Raw genomic sequence first — 22,323 nt, 5'->3', positions numbered from 1 at the left:
TGCAACATGTGGTTTTGGCTTTCCAGAACCCAGTCGCACCTCCCTGTGCTGAAAAACATGCCCTCGCTCCTGCTCTCGGAGGCTGTCTTTGGGAAGATATGCTAGTTCCTGCCTGCACAACGTCTTGCTCCTCATTGTGGCTGCAGCAGGGAGCCCCTCCATCTGCCTGTACGCCAGCCCGCTCTGCCCGATGTGCTGTGCTGTGTGCGGTTTCAGGCTCGTGAGGCTTCGCACAGGGCAAGTCAGCACTGCAGAAACCGAGCTGCTGTTGTTGGGATGATGTTTCAGGAAAGGAAGGAGTGAAAAAGCTCTCAGGCATAAGAAAAGCGTTTTATGCCGCAAGGTTCAGCCCAGCAATTGCTCAGATTCAGTACCCGTGTCCAAAATCTGCAGCTGTTTTAGGAACTGCCTCTACCCGGGGGAAGCTTCTTTCTCCCCTCTTCTTTAGTGGCTGGGCTAAGCTGTGCTGCAGGAAACCCGCACCCTGCTCATCTTGTCCTTGGACAGGGCTTTTTGCTCTAATGCAGAAATGTGTCTGCCAGCAGCAGGCAGTCCCACAGGTATGTGAAGAGGGGACAGGAGTCAGAATTACCTCCTATCCCTTTTGAATTTGCTGCCTTTGAGCCTCTCCTTCCCCATCACCCCATTCTGGCTGATCCTCTGGGAGATCATGCTGAGATTGCTGGTTGGTCTGCACCTCTCCTTGGTTTGGTAAAATACGAGGGCCAGGAGGCTCCAGAGCAGCAATAACAGCTTGCAGCTACGAGCAGAGCTGGCACACAGGCCTCGGGGGTGGAAAAAGCAGTGCGAGGTGTCTGAGCATGCTGTGCAAAGGCAAAGCTGCCAGGGGCATTAACCAGGTGCCCACTGTCTAAATTCAGAGGCAGGAGAAAGGCTGAGGTAGCCATGTGATGCTAAATGCCTCATGGACACGGATAGTCAAAAGGCAGTTTGTGAAAGCTGAGTTTGGCCAGGGGCTGTAGCTGCGCGCAGGGAGTATTAGGAAGGTTTATTTAAGTCCTGGATCAAACTTTATCTGTGCCTAAGTCTGGGTGCTGAACTGCGTGAAAGAGAAGAAAGCTTCTTTCTCATCTCTTTTCTTTTCCTCTTTCGAGTTGTTTATTTTTTAAATAGGTCAGGGTAGCTGTAGGAACAAGATGAGCATGAGCGGTAGCGCTGTGCTGGCCACAGTAAAAGCAGAAGAAGAAGGAGCAGTGGGAGGTCGGTGTCCCTGCGCTGCAGAGCGCAGCCAGGGCAGCGGGCGGGCTCAGGAGCCAGCTGTGCCCTGCGCGGCGCTGTGCGGCTGCAGGTCACTCGTGGGAGCGGAGATCACAAGCTGCTGCTCCTTTCTGGCCCAGCTTAGGCTGGTTGGGGTCATGCTGGGCTGGGATACTGAGGAGCGGGGATGCAAAGCTGGCAGGTCCAGGGTGGCACCTATGGGAGTAGTCGTGGCAGCTTGGTGCCCACCGTTGGATGGGGTTTGGTGATGCTCCCCGGCAGAGGCACCCTGGGCCTGTCAGTGTGCTCTGATAAACTGGACCTAACACGTCGCGCAGTTAAACGGGAAGTGTCTGGACTCAAGGCACTGGGCTTGTGGGATCTGAGCCTGTCTGGAGAAACCAGGTGGGCTGGGGTGGGGTGGGGAAACACCGCTTCCAGCTTGCTGGGCTCCTGCATGAGGCTTGGCGAGCTTGGCACGGCACGCTGCGTTCCCTTGCTGAGGCAGAGCTCCCGTGCGCTGACCCCTGTGAGAACGCACCCTTTCCCCCTTTCCCTAGTTTTTCCCTTCCCTGTTCCTTACCCTCATCTTCCCACCCCTGCACTCCCCAAAAATGGCAATGAAAGCATGGAGGGAGGGTGCGTTTCCGCATGGTTTGACACTGTTCCCCCTTCCATCTGTCTTTTCCTACCCAGAATTTCCCTACACCCCGTCTCCAATCGATGATCGCAAATCCATGGTGCAGCCGAACATCCCCACACCGGTGATTGGGGGCATAGTGGGAGGAGTCTCGCTGGTCCTGGTGGTGGCCGTGGTGCTCTTTGTGGTACTCCGGCGCCGGCGTCACACCTTCAAGGGTGACTACAGCACAAAGAAGCACGTGTACGGCAATGGCTACAGCAAGGCTGGCATCCCGCAGCATCACCCTCCCATGACCCAAAACCTCCAGTACCCTGATGACTCAGATGACGAGAAGAAGCCGGGCCCGCTGGGCGGCAGCACCTATGAAGACGAAGACGAGGATGCGGGAGGCGAGCGCAAGCTGGGCGGCCCCAACAAATACGAGGAGGATGCTAAGCGGCCTTACTTCACAGTAGATGAGGGGGAAGCACACCCTGAACCTTACGACGAAAGGACACTCGGCTTCCAGTATGACCCCGAGCAGCTCGACATAGCGGAGAACATGGTCTCACAGAACGACGGATCTTTTATTTCCAAAAAGGAGTGGTACGTGTAGCCCGGCACCCCATTGCTACACACATATACACACACACACACACATACAGACACGTACACACGAGTGATGCCCTCCCGCTCCCCCTGCATCGCTGCTGAGCGGAGCCGAGTGTGCCGCGGCCGCTTGCACACTCACTGCACGCACGCTGCCCCCGCACGCACCGCCCCGGCCGGCCCTGCGCCCTGGGCACAGACTTTGGACGCTCCCAGCGCTGGCAGCGAGGGCGGGTTGGGGTGAGGGGGGGCAGCTTTGCTTACGGATCATTTTTGGGGTGTACGGGAGGTGGGAGGTTGGGTAATTATTTTCTCCGTTTTGGTTTTTGCTTTTTAATTTCTCTTGATGACTTTCGTCCCCTTCTGTGGTGTTTGTATTGGTCGGTGGCTTAGGTGTTACTATTTGCTTTAACGACTGTTGCCCAGCCTGTATATTACACTCTGTTTGTGTCTTCATGTCTCAGAGTGCCCTTCAGCCCCACTTCCCTCTCCGAGGTTCCTCCTCCCACTTCCACACCCCTGAAACACTGGAATTTGTTTGTATGTTGTCTTTGGGTTTGTTTTGTTTTGTTTTTAACCTTGGGAGGGGTCAAGTGGGTTGTCCATAGAAGGCTGGAAGCCAGGAAAGCTTATGGCACTGGAGACATAGGTGCTGTTATCAGGTGAACCGATGGTGTTTTTCCTAATCACTTTCTTTTCGGCGAGGTGTGGGTAGCGTTCCCACTGCCCGCCGCATGCCTGGGGAGATCCACTCCCACTTTTTAGTGACTCAATAAAAGCAAAACGAGAGAGGGGGGAGAAAAAGCCCTAGAACAAACCCCAGGTGCACGGGCTGATAGCAGGGCAGGGAAACAGAGCTGCCATTTTCCTCCCACCATTTATTATTTCCCGGCTTTTCATTTTCTGTCTTTGTATGAATATTCTTTTGGAAGAAAGAAAAGGAGTATTTATTGCTGACATTTTTTCCCCTGTGATGGCTCAGAGAAACGCTGGCTCTTTTTGTCCCCGTTGCTGCTGTTGTTGCTGGTACCAGCCGCAGAGCAGTTAGCTCTGCCCAGCAGCTGCGCATGGCGTGTCCTGCACATCTGGCTGCCATTGCGCACACCTGGCTGTGTCATTGCACACACCTGGCTGTGCCACTGTGCACATCTGGCTGTGTCATTGCACACACCTGGCTGTGCCATTGCACACACCTGGCTGTGTCATTGTGCACATCTGGCTGTGCCATTGCGCACACCTGGCTGCCACAACCCTGGGGGAGCGGAACAACAGATACCACTTTGCTTTCCCCATAAACTCAACTGCCTGCAGCGCTGCTCTGTGGAGCCCGGCAGGGCAGATCTCCAGGGTACCATCCAGTGTCTTTGAGGGCCGCGGTACAGGATCAGGCCCTTAAGTGTTATTATACCACTAAAACTTAATTGTCACGTGTTTACACTTTTTTTTCTCTTTCGGATCAGAACACAGGGCCGCTTCTCTCCAACTTGCTCAGCAACAACCCCAGCCCCTGGATAAGATGCTTAGTCTGCATTGATTGCCACTTTTTCAAAATCACATCCCACTTCTAAGCAAAGATTTGGTAGATAGGGCAGGAGCGAGAGAGCCTGGAGTATTTATCTCATCCTCCTTCCCTTGAGCCACTGCATTGTGATGGGGAGGCTTGGATTGCTGCTATCTCTGCTCTGTGGGTAAATGGGATTCCAGACTTCAGTGCCCTCTGACTAACACTGACCATATCCAAATTACATTCATTGGGTTGGGGGCTTATTTTTCTTCTTGTGTGGTGTTTTTTGTGTGTTTTTTTCTTTTTTTTTTTTTAATTTGATGTATAAATAAATCTTTTGTTTGAAAAGAAACCCCCAGTTTTCTGAGCTGTATTATCATGCACATCTAAAAATAGCAGGACTAATTCTCCTCCTGCCTTACCCGCTGGGTTTTGTTCCATAGCATCCAGCGGTTATCCTGCTACAAAAGGGAGGGTGCAGAGCCAGACCCACGCAGATGAGTCAAGGTCAGCTCTCTGATCCAGGCAGCTTTCCCTTAGCATGTGGTCCTTGGTGCAGACAACGCAAAGCTCAGCCCGAACCGTCCGCGCTTTGTACCCTGGTTTTATTGCCTTAGCGGTGTAGCGGACTGGGAAATCCGATTGTTACCCTGTAATCTCGCTGCGGTTCCTGCCAGACCTCCCTGTTTCCTGCCCTCTGGCAGAAGAGCTGCATGCCACAGGAAGGCTGCTTTGTGTCCACACAGCAGAGATTCTCTTGGGATCTCTGGGCTGGATATTGCAAAATATGGCTAAACCTCCCTGTGTCCGTCCACTGCCACCAGCAGCACCCGCCTACCAAGCAACCCCAATAAAGACGTTAAATCTCTAACATCTCTCCATATCTCTGATTACTAGTAGGGGCTGACTGTTCGGGGTGTTGTAAACCCGCACAAGGAGTGACTTTACTCCGGTGCTTTGGGATAAGAGCATACACAGGGCTTTAATTCCCCCCAGTCTGAACCCTGTAATCTGGATCGGGGCAGAGCAGCATTACACCTTAGCCACAGTCACTTAAGTGTAACACGGGCTATGCTGCAGAGCCAGCACAGCTTGTGATGCAGAGATCATTCCCAACCAAGTCTATTTCTCAAGTGAATAATCCTTTAGATCTGAACTTCACAACCAGGCTCTAAAAAGGGTTGTGACAACGTCTCCAACACCAAACTCCAGGTGGTCCATGACCAAGCGCGGAGTGGGAATCCGTGGCACAGCCCCTCCTCTGCGCATTCCCCCCAGCACAGATATAACGCATACTGCAAGGAGGTGGATTGGGAAGAAAACAACCTTTTATAAAATCTGCAGAGCCCATCAGCGTTTCTTTCATGTTCTGCATTAGTCACAGACAGGGGCCGCTCAGCTGACCTGGAAAATTCACATTAGCCCTCAGTACAGTTGTGTCCTAAAGACCAGCGCCACAAAGCCTTGCAAATGAAACAGTCGGGCCTGGGGGAGAACAGGACAGAACGACTGTTGCGGAGTTAAGGTACGACTTGCTGAATATATAAACAAGCAGTCCTAAGATATACGCTTTGGTAGTTATTAGCCTTGCACTCAGAGGCATCATTTTTTTAAGGGTTATTCGTTACCCATTCACATACTGTCACACAGCTGTCTGAGGACTCAAAACCAACAGTGGGGCTTAGAGAAAGGAGACAGTGGAGCTACATGGTTTTTCCAAGCTAGAGCCTATATGCAGTTCCCTTTTTGCTACATCACACGTTTTGCTCCCCAAAACTGCACAAGTCTAGGAAAGAGCGCAGCCAATTAGCTCACCAGTGTGGCTCAGAAGGGTCAAATGATTATTTTCCATCCAGAACCTGGGCAAGCCTAGAGCGGAAGATCCTTAAGACAGTATTGCCTGGCATAGCAGTGCAACACCCTGCAGGTTCAAGGTTCACTAGTGCATTCCTCGCATCCTTGGGCCCCTCAGCATTACTCCACTGGTGCAATCATCCCCACAGCCATAGAGAAATGCCACCTCTGTGCAGTCATTTGCTTCTTGCTGTCCCTTGCAAGGTCAGCTAATTGGGCGAGACACTCTTGGGGTGGTAATTAGCCAAGTGATTAGCCATTAATCCATAGCAAAGTAGGAAAAAAAAGAAGTATGGGGAAAAAATCAGATTGATGTTTCACCTGAGAGCTGTTTTGATCCAGTAACAGCATCACTCCCTCCTCTAGGTTAAATTGCTCTGAGGAGACCCTTGAAGGTAATTAGATCATGTTTTCCAGCAGCATCAGGAAGCAGTACCTGTCTCTGAATGCCAAGGTGGGCTCAGCAGAGGTGCCAAATTGAAGATCATGTGCATCCTGCTCCCTGGGATGTTCTCCAGGGCAATGAAAGTGCTGGGGACCATGCAGTAGTCACTGGGGGGGTACAATCTGCCTGGGGGTCGCAGAGGGCCAATCTGCTCTTTCTTTGAGAGGCAGAGTTGCTTGTCCCTTTGTGCTTCAGTTTCTCGCCATGGGCCAAATTCTGGCAGGCTGGGGTCAAGATGCTGATTTTGGGCGGTGACGCCCTTCTCACAGCTGTGCACGCTCAGTCACCGCTCTGAGGGACCCCAGGGCTGCCTCAGACCCCCGCTTCTCTGCCCCCTTTGGTCAGAGGTGCTAAGGAGGTGTAAAACACCCCCGTGATACCCAGTGACAGCTCCCAGCTCTATATGGAGCATCCCTGCTTCACAGTCCCTGGTCATGATGGGGCACGTCCCCATCCCAAAACAGAAACCAGGTGAATTTGGGCCAAGCCCCCTGCTCCTTGCCCGCATGTATTCAGGGAGCTGTACTGAACCACACGCATCCGTGTCACAACCCTAAACGAGCCTGTAGTTTATGTACAAAGATACCCCATCTGTTTTCCTACTGGGGCTTATCTCTAGGATTATTCGTTGCAATTCACACTAGTGATGCTATTTTCTCTTATTTAGTTACCAGATTCTTTTTCCCCTGTTGTTAAATCATTTTCTTTCAGCCAGGGGGAGGAAAAACAAAAAAAATAGCTGAAGATTTCATAGTAAAAAACACAAATTGAACTGGTAGCACCGAATTGATTGCACAGACGTAAGGGACAAAGGGAGCCATTTTCCTGATGTTGAGTAAAGAAGCCAGCACAAGCGTGCAGCAGGAATTACTGAGGGTTAGAGAGAAAGAGAGATTCAAAAGATTGATCTTGAAGCAATTAGAGAAGAGAATGCAATGAGAATGGGGGCTGCTGCTCCCCGTTGCTGTTTTTCTTTGCCGTACACAAACGCGCACACGCACAGATTTGTGGAGGTTCAGACACCAGCCATTATGCTCAAAGAGTGGAGGGAACACCCTGTTACCCCCTCAGGGTGGGAGGTGGGTGAATCCGTCCCATCTGCAGGCTGCACAACGCTCAGAGGTTCTGTACGTTGGGAATGAAGGGGATATCCCCGGCCCATTTCGCGCTAAGAGTAGAAGCGGCGGAGCAGGTTGTAGGTTAGAAATTCACTGTTATGTTTCCCGTGTCCACAACCGCTCCTGTCATAGCACCCAAATGTTGGGGTCTGCCTGCTGGGCTGCGGTGGGGAGATGCTGCCAGCCCCCCCTGCGCCTGTTGTTCATTCTGCGGGGCTCACTGTAGCACTTTACCCTCCCCTACCCTGCAGCTTCACCCTCCTCTTTCCTACTTCACACAATTTGCTGTCTGAGCAGCTCTGAGCAACGTGGGCAGGTCTTGGGTCCAACGGCTGCCTCATCATCCTCCTCTGCCCAGGACCGATGGGCTGAGCAGAGCACAGCCAGGCTAGGCAAAGGGGGATACAGCAATGGGCAATGGGCAAAGGGGGGATACAGCCCACCAGCAAGGGAAGGAAACCCAAGCCTTAGAGGGGTTGAGTTTGTACTTCAGACCAGTGTGATTTCCATATGTAATTCACCTGGGGGTGAACGTATGGAGCATATGGACTCAGATCCTGCACTGGCATCAACTGGTATTGGTGGAGGTACCCTCGCTGAGAATCTGGTTTTTCTTTTATTTTGCCTTTTTTTAAACATGATTCCTTAACTCCAGTGATTTTTCTCTCTCTTTTTCTTCTCCCTCCTGCTGTAATTATCATTGTGGAATAAACACGACAGACAACCCCAACCCCACTTGGTGTTTTTTTTTTTGGTAACCTGTGTTGTAAGTGCTTTTGTAAAAAAAAAAAATTAAAAAAAAAGTAAAAATAATAATAATAATGTAACGGACTTTAATGATTTTTGTTGTTTTGTTTTCCATCCTTTGTAATTTGTTTGTTTGGGGGCGGGGGGGCATTTTCATGGTTCTAATTTGTGTGGGTGGGGTGTTGCATCGCCCTTCCTTTTACTTGTATAAAAACCAATAGTGGCTCAGCTGTGGAAAAAAAAAAATGTACTTTTTTATAAATAAAGAATTTTAAAAAAAGAGAGAAACATTCTCCTTTCTTTTGCGTGCACCTGTGACCGCGTCCTCGCAGCCCGTGGCTGTATGGAGAGGCACAGCAGCAGAAATGGCATTTGCTTTCCAATGACCCGAGTGTGTTGCCATGATGTGTTTTGTAATGGGGGTTGCTTGCTGAAGGCTGAGGGTCGAGCGATCTCCAAAACAGCCTGGAGAAGGCGGGCAGGGAATGGGTGTTTTGCCACAGGCATAGAAATTGTGTGAAATTCTGGGATAGTATTCCAGACAGATGAAAGGAAGTGGGAGCATTTCCCCTTACCCATGGAGACAGCGAAGTTCCTTGTCAAAGGATGCTGCTGATGCCAGGAGTTAAGGTGAGGAAAGAAAAAGTGGCTAGAAAAGCCTAGGGAAGAAAAATCCATCAAAAGCCATTACAAATTGTGACACTATCTCTGGCTTAGGATGTTCTTAAGTTGCCGTTAACCACAGCAGATGGGACAGCCTATTGGGAAAATGTCAATACGCACTTGCGCTCTTCTTATATTTTCTCTAGGCAAGTGTAATTAACTGCAGTCAGGGCCAGGATACTGGGCTATGCCAAGCTTTGATTTGACACGGTAGGATGTCCCTATAGTGCAACGCTTGGCTAGCGTGACGGTTGTGCATCAAAAGTATCTAATGCTATGGGGATGCTAAAGGTCCATTGGGAGGCAAGATCATTCACATTGCATCCCTGCAACTCCATTACTGATCTCTGCATTGAGAAGAGCTGTTTGCCTTTCTCCTTTCCTTTAGCTTCCCGAGTGCGAATATATGCTAGAAAGAAAGCCTTGTTCCCAAAGATCAAGGCAGACAGCTCCACAAGACCCAGACTTTTGCAAGGGAGGGAGAGACAAAGCAAGCAAGAGATGAGAGAACATGCGCATGCTCGTCCTTGCATTGACATCCACAGGCTCTTTGTCATGCCTCTGGCATTCCACTCTCTAAGTGGAATATGCCCTGGGAATGGATTTTTGCACCCAACTTCAGCACGTGGATGATCTGCTGGAGATCTGAACCAAAACCCAGCTGTTCCCCATCCAGAGAGAGAGTGAGAGGGATCCTGACCCAAAGCTGCTACGGGGCTGCATCTATATGTCCACATGTTTTACTTCTCTCATTTTCACCTTTCTGCCAGCCCCTCTTAGCAATGACAGATGTTGGAAGTGTAGCTTTGCTTCAGCTGCAGCTGTTCAGGTCAGTAGCCCAAGGAGTGACCACGAGAGGGATGCAGAGGGGCAGCATCTGACAGAACTGGATCCTCAGCAGTTGGCTCAGCCACAGCAGCCAAGTTTGGGAAGAGAGGAAGAGAGCAAAAGGAGAAGAGAAGGAGAAAGATGAAGAGAGGAAGGAGAGAAGAGAAGAAGAAGAGAAGAAGAAGAAGGAGAGAAGAGGAGAAGAAGAAGAAGAAGAAGAAGAGAAGAGAGGAGAGGAGAGGGGAGGAGAGGAGAGGAGAGGAGAGGAGAGGAGAGGAGAGGAGAGGAGAGGAGAGGAGAGGAGAGGAGAGGAGAGGAGAGGAGAGGAGAAGAGAAGAGAAGAGAAGAGAAGAGAAGAGAAGAGAAGAGAAGAGAAGAGAAGAGAAGAGAAGAGAAGAGAAGAGAAGAGAAGAGAAGGAGAAGAGAAAGATAGAAAGATAATCACCAGGGAGTTGGAATGGAGGTCTAAGATGGAAAGGAGGATAGGAGGGACTATCTTTGCCCATGGTCCTGCTGGGATGAGCCCCTGGGAAATGCTGAACTCATGTCTCACAGTTAAGCGATGATGGATAAAATCCATTGCATGGGGCCTCTTCTTAGCAGCTCAGGTTGCAGAGAGCTGAACACAGCAGGGACTGACTCCCATGCAGTGCCCCTAAGTATTGTGTTTCTCCGGAACAAAACAGAAGCACGTTGGGATGGGGCTGCCAGCAATGTATGTACGCAGCCCATGGAATAATAGCAGCGTGGCTTGGATCTCTTCTCAAAGCCACATCTCTGCAGGCGAGCACTGCTGGTCCCAAAAGCAACCTCAGTGTCCTGATGATCAGCAGAGGAGCTGGATCAGGGCAGGAGGGGATGAACAAGAGGCTCATGATCACTCTTTGTGTGCCCACTGCTGAGCATGGGCCAGCCACAGAGAGCCAGGCTTGACCAGAGCAAACACCATGGATGAGATTTACCTCCCTGGAACTTTTCTGGCTGCATTGGAGCGATGCTCATTTCCACCAGCACAAAAGAATGTGGCAGAAGTAAGATATGAAGTAAATGAGAGTGAGATATAGTCATGGAATTACCAGGCAACCTACCCATACCCCTGGGTACAGGCAGCTGGGAAAGAGATGCTGCCCCATGCTGGAATTAATGCCTTGCACAAACCAAATGCATCTCCCAAGGATGCACATTCATTGCAGGCTCCAAAACAGAAGTGCAAGAGCCAAAGGGCTCCAACTGACAGAGAAAAAAGCCTTGTGACTGGGAGATGTCAAACCGGGCTGGCTGTGAAGCACTGGAGACAGATCAGATCACGGAGCATCAGTCCAGAAATATGTGACTCTCAACCCAAAATTCCTAGTGAGATAATAGGCAATCATGCTGGAGTTCAAGTCAGAGCACTCAAGGTCAAATTTACCACTAAGCCTCCTAGAGCAAGTGCCGAGAAAAACTTGACAGTTTAGAGCAGTGTTGAGTGAATTACTTGTAGTAACAAATATGTTTGCTTTTTTTTTTCGTGGTTTCAGACTATTTGCAAACTCGAGTTTGATTTGTATGAACGTATTTGTTAGAGGAAATTGCTTTATTCAAATATATTCCAGCTGGGGGGCCTGTGACACTGAGAAGTACTGTTGAGCCTCAAATGCCCTCAGTGTTGCTTGGCAGAAAGAAGGTGAGGGCGGCTGGTTCACTCCTCCTCCAAGCAAGCCATTTCACAGCCTTCCCAGACATGCTTAGGCTCTCTCTTATGTATTATTTGCAGAACAAGGATCTGTCTGTAAATAAAAACCTGGATGTGTGTTGCACTCCTAAAATTTTACATAATAGCAGAAATCAGAGTCAGGTGTGGTGGTGCAGGCAAAGCAAGAGAAATGTGTATATGATTAAAATGCAGGTTAAATATGTCGTATCGCCCCAAGGAGCTGAGATATTGAAAGGCAGTAATCTATGGATACCAGCCATTGGAGCTGCTCCCTTAGCCTGCAGGTGAGGTGAATGTTGTGGCCTCATCGACTAAGCCCAGCGCAAGGTGAGTTAGGGACGCTCCCTCCTCCATAGATTGCACAACTGCCGAACCAAACCTAGATCCTCATGGGAAACACACAGAGGTTTTTGTCTGAACTGTGTAGAATTTGGAGAAGAACATTGTTTGCGTGCCAAGAGGCACTAAATGCTCTTTGTGCCCTTTTGCAGCCAACACTGTCCTGTAATTCGCCAGCGAGCTCAGGAGGAGCAGTCCAGTGCTGGCTAAAGCCAAGGAGATGAATATGGGTCAAATCTTACAAGATCAAAGGCAGCGCCCATTGAGGAGCTGTGCCAGGGAAGGGTCTCTATTTCTTGTTAATGCCTGGTTGTCAAGACCTTTTCCAGCCCAGCATCTGAGTTTCCTCCATCATCTGCCTGTGGGCCCTATGGAGAGAGGGCACCTGAATGTTTTCATTTCTCCCTTATCTCTCTGTTCCTCTCAAACTCCTGCCAGCCTGTTTATCTCAGTTTTGAAAAGAAAATTGCCAACTTCACACCTGTCAGGTTTAACTGATTGCCTGTCGCTCGGAGGGAGGGACTCCATCCGTATGGCCCCGGTTGCACAGGTTCTGCTCGCCGGGGGGAATGTCTCCATCCCTCAAGGAACAATACGCTTAATTTCCCATCTCCCGGCCTCATCTCATCGTCCTGCTGTAGCTCCCAGCCCTTTCAATTACTGCTTTACAATAGTAATGAACAGTAGCTTTCTCCTGGCACACAGTTTTGTCCGCCCAAGGAACTGATCCCATCATGAAACGCTCATCCCCTGAGGTCCATAATTTCCTCACTGTGCGAAAGTGCCCTTTCCCGGGGGGGTGATACAGAGAAGTGAAATGACTGCAGCAGAGGTGTGCAGGGAACCAGGGAAAGGGCTCATGGGTGGATTCTGCGGCTCTGAATCCTTATCTTGCTTATTGGAGCACGTTTCTGCCTATGGGATGTATATTAATACAAACACATGCTTGCTCTTGCCACCCCCAGCAGTCGCCTTTCTCTGGGTCTGGTGCATGGCCCCTCTACCCACCCGAAATCTGCAGAATCTGGAGGAGACTTAATTCTGCTTGTGCCCTTTCTAGTACTAATAGCTTAGCCAAGCAGGAGGTAGGACAAGGAGCAACAAGTACAAGGGGCACCCAGTCCAGATGCTGCCAGCTGTGTGAGGTCAACGGCTGTTGATACGAATGCTGCAGCTGTCTGGGATTATGAATGGGTACTGGGGGTGGGAATGCTGAGTCTGAACAGCTCAAGTAAACACTGCAGAGCAGTCCAGAAATAATGGCATGGGGGATTTATAATAGGAAGGAATCATAATTAAATAGAAATCAGTTACTTAAATGGTCACTTCCTGGGGTTTCGTTGATGTCCGATTAACTTAACTTTTAATTTGCATAAGCAATAAATGTTTAATTATGTTATTAATATATCTAAGTTGAGGAGCTTATGGGGTTTTATAATTGGCATTTAACTAGATAGTTCCAGCATATTAACTGATGTTTTATAGCTCTGTGCGAGGTTTCCCAATTATAACTGACCTAAAAATTCGCTTGGAGGACCTGCCTTGAAAGTGTTACCTGAGCAACAGAATGGGGGAAGCTGAAGAGGAGGGTGTGCGGAGCCTGTCCCGCATCGAAGAGCATGCACAGGCAGCTCAGCACCCCGCACAGAGACCCTGAGCCCCCTCTCCGCTCCCTAGGATGCTCTTTCCCTAAGGGCTACAAACTTCCCTGTGCCGGAGCGGGGTGACCTCCCGCATCTCAGCATTCAGCTGACCGCTGAGCCAAAAGGCTCACACACAGCATGGAATTAGGAGAAGGAGATTTAGAGATGGGGAAGGCTTGTCCCTGTTACAGCAAGACCTTGTGGCTGATGGCTCTGGCAGCCTCTGTGACTGCGTTCAAATCCCAGCCCTGGCTTCTTCTCCTGTTCCTCTGCTGGAGGTTGGCACCATTTTCTTTCTCACCAGGGATGTGTTAAGGAACATCCTTTAAAGTCCAGTTTTGCAAATAGTAGACACTAATAGTAGTGAGTTAGTGATCTCCTCAGCTGAGACTTTCAACCTCTCTCTTTGCTTATGTTAAGTGGAGTCTCCAAGGAAATGGTGTCCAGCAAGATCTTCAGCCTTGTCATCCTCAAACATGCACAAATAGTTTTGTCATCGCAGAAGCCAGAAACAAATGTCTCTTGATGTCCAGAGCTCCCCTTGCTCTGCAGCTACCAGGGAAGACAAGAACTGTGGCCCTGTCCACCTTTTCATTTGGACAACAGTCGATGTGCTTTCGGCCAGATGAGAGAGAAGCAGAGCAGTTCCTCCTCACCCTGCTGCACATACTCTGTGTCTGCACCCAACTCTCAGCAGTGTCCCTGCGTGTACGCAAACAGGGAGCTGATCTCATGCTTTGGGGATATTCAAGACACAGCTGCCCTGTGCTGAGCACCCTACAGGCAGCAGGAGACAAATACAGCCCAGGACACATGGCCAAGCAGAGTGAGATGTTCCCAGGAGCGCTGCTGAAGATTGTCAAGCAAATTAACTCTATTAATGCAAATGATAAGAGTCGGAGCTGCGGTCTCTGTACCTTCTATCTGACAGAACTCGTCTGGTGGCTGCTTGTAATAGCATGACCTTAATGGACTCATCAAGAGAGCAAGGCTGTATCTCTGACTAAACATGGGTTTGGGACTGCACTGTGCTCTGGGCAGCTGGAGCAGACTGCTAAGGACAAGAAAGACAGGCACTGGTGTAATGGGGCTCAGGATCTGGCCACTTCATCCCTCCAGGAGAGATAATTTCAAGTGCTATCACCTACTTGAGACTGTACAGCAGAAGAAATAAATTACCGAAGTGATTTGATTGTTCATTACTCTGCTGAGCTGCAAGGAAATGAAGCAGAACTAAAATTAAGGGCTGGGAGGCAGAGGAAACATCAGATACCATTTCCCACCTCCAGGGCCCATCTCCTCCCTCAAAATAGGCTGGGGCACCCTCCATACTGTTGCAGTGAGCTGTGAAGCCACTAGCTATGGGAAGGCAGGGGGGTCTGTGTAGCTGGTCAAGTGGGAGGGAGAGAGGGCAGGGTGAGGTTTGTGCTGGATTTGGATAGACGGGTTAGAGGCAACAGGGTCACATCTGGCCCCTCTTTGCTAGAGCCACTGAGCAGCACAGAGAGACAGGGACATCCCAGAATCTGAATGCAGGCATTTCTTGGCTGAGTGGAAAGCACAGCATGTAGCATACATGTGTACATACAGAGGGGTTCAGTTTCCATGGGTGAACGCTACTGCAAATAGCTGCTTGCTTGTTGGACCCTGAGAACAACTGGCTCTTTCTGCTGCACAGTAATGGCTTTGCCAAGCTCTGTCCCTTCACACAGAGAGGCTTCTTTAAGCCATCAAACCACGTTTCCAGGTGCTGTTTAACAACTGCTACACTTGGCTCTGGGAGCAGAATGAAAACCAGGCCGGTAAGAGGTGTCTGCAGGGGAGCTCCCTACAACAACTGCTCTGCAGAACTAAGTCCTCATCTCTGCTGGATCCCATGGGGTTAACACGCTGCTCCTATTGCTGCTCTCCAAACCCCATCCTTGTTAATGGCCACCGGGAAACATTGCATGGGGAGGTCACCAGGGGTTAAAGCCACATTCCAGACATGCTTTTGCAGCCAGCAGCTACTTAACCAGATGCTACTTAACCAGGGATAACTGCTGCTTCCCTTGCAGGCGAGGAAGGGGAGAAAGCTGGTCATTACTGGGGAGATGCCTCCACCCTTGGTGAATGGCAAAGCAATTGCCTTTGCTGGAATGTGTGTGAAATCTCCACTGACATCAAGCACATCCATGTGTTCCCTTGCGGTTGGGAATGCTCTCTTAGCAGGCACCGCAGGGAGGGCTGGATCTTCACACCACACTGCCAAGCTCTCCCAAAACCTCCTCAGAGACAGACAAGTGGTTTGCAAAGTCTTTAAGTGCCAGTTGGCCTAGTAAAAATTACAGAGGAAAGCAAAGTGGGCAGGGATGTTAAACACGTTGTGATTAGTACCTAGGCACTGGGACACCCGTGCTCCAGATGCACTCAGGACCCAGGGGACACCCAGCTGTCTGGTCTCCAGCAGAGAGGAATTAGAGCGGGGATTTCCAGAGGGATGAGGCTGAAGCGCTGTGCAGCTGCAGCATTGCAGCCATGGCTTGGCACTGGCAGCTCATTGTGTAAATGAGAGTTACATCAACAGATACCCTGGCGGGGAGAGGCTGTGACGGCTTTTAAAATTCCTTCCGACTTATATCAGGGCACAGAGGCAGAAGAGCCGCTCTGCCTTCATTTTTGTATTTAACCTTTGCTTGGCTGGCTGCATCTCCAGCTCCTGCGGTAAGAAAAAGGCACAAGCACCTTCTCTTGCTAGTGAGAGAGGTCCTGGGTGCTTTTTGTAGCTGGAGGAATGGGCTTCTGGATCAGTTCTGCCATTGCTAAGCTTTTGTCTCCAAAGGAAGCGCAGACACTCTCATCCCAAAAACCCTGCCAGCCGCCTTTGCTAACCAAACTGATCCTCTTCCCCACGCTGAGGTCTGACTGCCGCTCTTTCTCTCCCCATATGTCACCAGATGAACAGCACCTGGTAATAGAGCTGGTTCTAGATGCTGCAGGTGTTCAGAGGTGCTGCAAATCGCAAACTGACCATCAAACATGGATTTGTGTCTGCACGGGGACAGATTCTCTTCACTGCAAAGTGCTCTCACAGGTGTTTTTGGTCACCTCCACCTGCAGTTAGGCGAGGATCTGAGCTGGAGCAACATCTGAGCAGGGCTTAGGTGGCAAGAGACAGAGATGTTGTGGTCCCCTTCTCCTCTCTCCTTCAGACCAGTACAAAAGGAAGGGACATGAAGATTTGGACCCAGCTCTGATGGATGAAGGAAATCCTACTGAGGGGGCAGAATGGCAATCCAACCTCACACGCTAATGATCCAGTGCCACTGGACCAGCTTTCCAAGCAGTGTCTTTCCCTTCTTATTCCATTTTATCCTCTGGATGCTTGGCTGTCCCTGCAAAGCATTCACTCAATATACACAGTGAAGGGAACTACCCCCAGAAAAACCTATTCCACCTCTCCTTAAGATCCCTTTGAAATTTCCAGTGGCTTGCAAGCCCTGCTGTTTACCCTACCCTTTGGCTCATCAGCTCCACCAGCTCACATGTCTGGCTCTCCTGGGAACAGCATTTCATTAACCCTTCACATCATGAGGCTCTGAAACAGCTTGCGCCCGGGGCTGTGTGTGCTATTGGAGCATGTTTCAAATTACCCAATCCCGCTCCTGTCTTTAAAACCAAACTGGAGATGTGCTCATTCCACCAAGCTTTTCAACTCAGTTTTATTTAGCCCTGTGAACTTGCCGTGTCTCAGGCTCCCTGGAATGTGTCAGGTAGGGTGTATTATAAATATGCATCATCTGATCTCATTGTCTTGCTCAAAGGTTCAGCAGCCAGAAAGAGTCCAGCAAGCACCAGGTTCTTCCACTGGTCAGGGTGACAATCCAGGTCACAGACGCTTACTTTGAGTTGGCACTGTACCAGGACAGGCTGCTTTAGCCATGCAGGCTGTACATGCCTGTGAACAGGCGTGCAATTGAGCACCAAGGTAACGTTAACTCTAACAAGGCTGGAAGCTAGACAGACTTCAGAGCTGCTAGCAGAAAGAAAGGATAATAATCATGATTCCTTCCCATTGATTTGTAACGTGGCTGTGAGGAAGGCAGCACGTTGCCCAGTGCCCTGGCTAGCCAGCCACAACATAGACGGGGATTTGTGTTGTGCGGGGACGTGATAAATGGAAAGGGAACCCTACTTTGCAATTGGTTACAGACACAATGAGGCTCAGGCTTTCCCTGGGTCAGTTTAACGCATAGCAGGATAGATAGAAGGAAGAGAGTACCAGTGCAAGACACAGCCCTCTTATCCAAATGCAGCCTTCCTGCCTGCCAGCACCTTCATCCCACCTCCCAGCACCTTCATCCCACCTCCCAGCTATCGGTGCAATGCAAGCAGGACCCTATCCCACCCCTTTGCTCCTCCACACCTGCTCAGGCTGGATGTCACTGTGCACTTTCTGCAGCAAGAACAGAATTACCTGACTGATCACAGCTTTACGCAAGAAGTCAACCCCAGACAGGCACATGGGGGTGTAACAGATCCTGCTCTGAAGGCTCGATCCTAAGAACAGCCAGGCTGCTTCATGGTGCACACAAGTAGCTTAGAGAAGAGACCTCACTTCCAAAAGTGCTGCAGACGCTGTCTCGTCTTTCCTTTTGCAAAGTCCTCCACATCGCTCTCCCCACGCCAAGAGCAAGTGAGTCATTTTCTCTGCTCTGGCATACACTGGAAGCTTTCCAGCTTATCTTTCTTTGCCTCACTTCAAGTTCCCTTTGGGAACACCTCTCTTGCTCTCCTTCAAGCTGGTTCTCCAAAGCCTTCATTGTTCCTCTGCTATTATTTACTAAGGCGCTCTGCAGCTGCACTATTTCACACTGCGGGCGCAGCAAGTGCGGGCAGCTCCGTCCATTTGTGTCTGTGCTTTGAAATGCTACCACAGCTGTTTGCACCGACAAGGCAGTAAATCTGAGCCGTGGCTCAGTCCATACAGAGTCATCAGTGCTATACCTGTTCGGACAAGGGGTTCTTTTCACAACCAAACTGCATGTCAGTCGTGCACTGTGATTGTGCCTAAAGCATCTCTGCATGGTGGGCATTCGTCACTTATTGGGAGATGTGAACAACTGACAGCATCGGGCTGCTGGATGTGATTTAACTGAGCATTGGGACTGGTGAATTAGAGTATCAGGACCTCACAACATGTTTTAATTGATCCAGCTGGTAGAAAGATCTTCATCTGTTACCAGTTACTTTTGGAAACTCAGACACATACGCACAATCAGTTGACTGGGAAAGATGCTTTACAGATAGGTAACCGCTTTTCTAACTTTTCTGAGTCCGTTTCCATCTCCAGAAGAGCCATGGGAGAACAAAGTACAGAATGAAATTGCTCTGAAAGAGACTGGGGTTGGAGTGTCCTTCTTTTCTCCTTAATTGTAATACTGTGAATTAATTCAGTTTCCAGCAGGAAGAAGCGGTTCCCAGCAGCCCTTCAACATCCAGATAAGGCTGAGCTGTTTGCTCAGTCCCTTTGGGTTCTCTGGTACCTGCCTCACTGCCAACTGCTTCACACAAACTTTGTGGAGAGTCTTAAATTATTCGAGCGTGACATACAGCGAGGGGTTTTGCATTCTTAATTGGCAAAGCCTTTTCCCACTCCAGTCTGGAGGGCCCTGAGCTGTCCTGCCAATTTATTCTGATCCTGATTCGCAAGCCTTGCAAACATCTTCCCAGGGCTGCACAAAAGCCCTGTCAATGTAACTGAAGCTTCATCTGCCAGTTCTTATTGTCTTCCGAGGCTTTCTCGGTGCACAACGTCCCTTCTTGCAGCCACCCTTCCAGAAAGCCCTGTTGGTACCACTGACTCAACCTGTGGAAGAGGCAACATACATAGAGGAGAAAGGAGCAGAAAGGAAGGTCTCTCTCTACCTCTTCCCATTTTCTTTTCCTCTCCTCTGCACTTTCTTGCTCTCTCAGGACCTTCATCTTTCATTTATCCTGTCTCCTGGTGTTTCCTATTACTGCCAGCAATGATCCCTGTTGCCTTTCACAGCTTCCCAGCTGGACTCCTGCAAAGATGTGAGCAGCTGGAGGGTTCAGGCTGTCCCCAGGAAACAGACCTGCACATGTAGGGGCAGAGCTTGTTGTCACAGGATTGTGTCATTGTTTGGTACCTGCCGTTCCGTGGAAGCACTGCATTGCCACACAGACCCATCTCAGGCAGCTGGGGTGGCAACTAACACTGGGCTGTTCATATCATACTGTTGAGAGCTTGGCAAGAAGGAAGCACTCTGATAGACACCCCAAAACACCTGCATTCCTGCTTGTGCTCCTCTGTTCTTTCCCTCTCCTCACCTCCTTACTGTCTTTATCCATTGCCCTATATTTCCCTCTCTGCTGCAAGCTGATGGCTGCATTTTCCCCTCTTCAACTTTTCCTAGCCCCTTTCTGCTATTACACAGCCCTGTTCAAGTTTCTGGAGATTTGTTTTAGCTTTATCTATTTATTTCCCTTCCCCTCTTTCTCCTTCTGCCCCCTTCCCCCACACACATACACACACCTACTGATTTACAATGGTAGCAGGAGGCTGAGGTCTCTGCTCAACACCTGCCATCCAGAGAGCCATCAGGGGCAAATCCATCATGCAGATGCCCCAGACAAAGCTACTGGAAGGTTCTTTACACTCCCTGTCCCTGCCACAATCTCAAATGCTGTTCTGGGGTTTGCATGGCTGTGAGTTGTCTCAAGGAAGAAATATTATTTACAAGATAATGTCACATATGGGGAAGGGAAGAGAAAGAACAGAGAGCCACATCCAAGGACAGCGAGGAACAAAGCCTTGTGTTCTGATGGCTACAGCATCCTGCCACTGGAAAACACACAGCTCCCAGCTCTTAGTTAAGAAACAGGGGGAGGTGGCGTGTGGGACCCTGATTGACACTTGGGGTTCCCTTGAGAGGCAAAAGAAAAGCAGGTTTGCATGCAAGTCTTCAGAAAAAGGACAGGGGATCTGTGTCAAGGCAATTCCCAGGGCAAAGCCTCCATCGGTAGTGGTGTCTTGGCGTGGTGCTGGGAGTTCAAGTGTTTGTACTGATACAGCAAACACACCAGTTCCCTGCTGTACAATTTGTTGGTATTGACCAGAAAGGGTTTCCCTGGGAAATGTTTATGCACCTTGGTTCACTCCTGGATGACAGGAGCAAATCTGGAAGGTGAAGAAGGCTGAGATCTGGGAATAGGCTGTCGGCAGCAGCTCAGCACAGTCAGTTCTGCAGTTGCTCCTGGTACGCAGGATTTCAGGGAGCGCGGTGCTGAATCCGTGGATGTGAGGTGGGAGAAAGTGGCCGATTTCGACCCTAAAAAGTCCTGTATAAGTTGTCCTATGTGGTTTAGGAAGGTGTGCAGACATTTTATAACCATGCACACATATAAGGTGAGAATACTATTGAGGCCTTGGGGATGGGTGCTTTAGTGGGGATACTGGCTACCACTATGATGTCCAAAGCCATAACTGTTGCAGAATAAGGACCATATAGGCCAATATCTAGTCTCTAAGGGCATTTGGTAGCCAGTGCATTAACAAAAGTCAAAAAAACAGGTGTGAAAGACAAGTTCTACAAAGCACCTTGTTCCCTCATCCCTGTCTTGCTACCCTCCCCTGAACTTCTTTTCCTTCTCCTCCTCCCTCCATTCCAATTATCTCCTTCTTTCATCAGTGCCGGAGCTGTAAGTACAAAGTACCAATTAGCTGGTTTTCAAGTTTAATTAGGTTGGAAGTTAGAGCAAATTAAATCCTTTTATCGTACGTTTCAAAGTGTTTTCCCATCAGGCCCATGGGATGGGTTTCTTTTGAATGAGGTCCACTTTAGTCACCGAGGAGCTGGCCCAAGTCGCAGAGCTCTCCAGCCATGGGACAAACAGGAGATGAAATACAGGATATGATATATCTCCCCCTCATCCCTAATCCTACACGCAGGACACCTTTTTTTGTAAGGTTTTGGGGTTCACATACACCTCTGATCCACCTCAATAAATTGAGTATTGGTCCTTAGCTTTTCTAAGCTCTACATTAACAGTAAATCTCTCCATCACAACAGCGCCAGGAATTCAGTGAAGATGCTGAGAAAGCCCTGCAGAAGGTTTTCAAGACAGTTAAATAATATCAAGTAGCAAGTCCACATGAATCCCTCAGCACCTCATGGGATGACTGCTTGGAAGCACCTTTATTCCCCAAACCCTTCTTTCTTTGAGGACAGAACAAAGGCAGAAAACCAGATCCAGAAATAACCACCTGATATAAGGTGAAACTGAAGAATAGTGTAAGGAAGCGGGTAGCTCTTGGAGACACAGAGGACTGCAATTGTAGCTGCAGATATCTGTTCTGCTTAAGCTCTGACTATATATTTCAGTATGACCTGTCTCCCCCCATGAAGCTGCCTGTACACAGCGACCTGAGACAGTTTTGGGGTGCATTGGCATATTTGCTCCCAGAGTCCCTGGTTCTACCAGTCTTTGCTCCTTACCGGTTGTACTGTCTGATGCTCTAACCCTCTCTCCTGTCTTCACTGTGTGTTACAGATAAGCCGCTACCTCAGGGCGCCCCGGGAGGCATTATTGGGATCGTGGGAGGAGTCATTGCAGCTGTTCTCATCATCAGCGTGGCTGTCACCGTGATTATTGTCTACAGGCGGCAACAGAAGAACCACACCGAAACGGACAACGACCTGTAAGTAGCCCCATGCTCCCGAAAGCGCAGCACGCTGATGGTACAGGTGCTATCGGATGGGAAAGCACCACTGGCCTTCCTGCTACATGCACACAAGAAAAGCCTGACAGAGAACTGTTTTTTCCTGCCATTTCTTCCTGTCTGCCACCCTCGGACTCTCTTCCCTTCCTTGGGGCCCCTGGCACTTTCCATCCTGCCCTCTCCTATTTTTGAACTCTTATCAAAAGCCTTAAGTGTAAACTGAAGCACAACGATGTTCACTCCTTGCACACAGTGCAGCTGCTCAGTGATGCTCTCACTGGCTTCAGGCTCCTGAATTAGACTGAATACCAT

General features: G+C 49.6%; 1 protein-coding gene across 1 annotated transcript in view; it reads left to right on the top strand.

Moving 5' to 3' along the window:
- Window positions 1–22,323, top strand: part of NECTIN1 (nectin cell adhesion molecule 1) — a gene marked incomplete at both ends in the record, with an annotated part of 88,413 nt that overhangs the window by 52,789 nt on the left and 13,301 nt on the right. The window contains one exon of the mRNA XM_080357855.1: window positions 21,843–21,990. Within this exon, the coding sequence (XP_080213981.1) occupies window positions 21,843–21,990 (148 nt within the window). The remainder of the gene's footprint in view (window positions 1–21,842; window positions 21,991–22,323) is intronic.

The sequence above is a fragment of the Nesoenas mayeri genome (assembly GCF_963082525.1).
Source record: "Nesoenas mayeri genome assembly, chromosome: 22".
Classification (NCBI taxonomy): domain Eukaryota; kingdom Metazoa; phylum Chordata; class Aves; order Columbiformes; family Columbidae; genus Nesoenas; species Nesoenas mayeri.
Note: the sequence above shows the minus strand (reverse complement) of the source record. Positions and strands in the feature narration are given on the sequence as shown.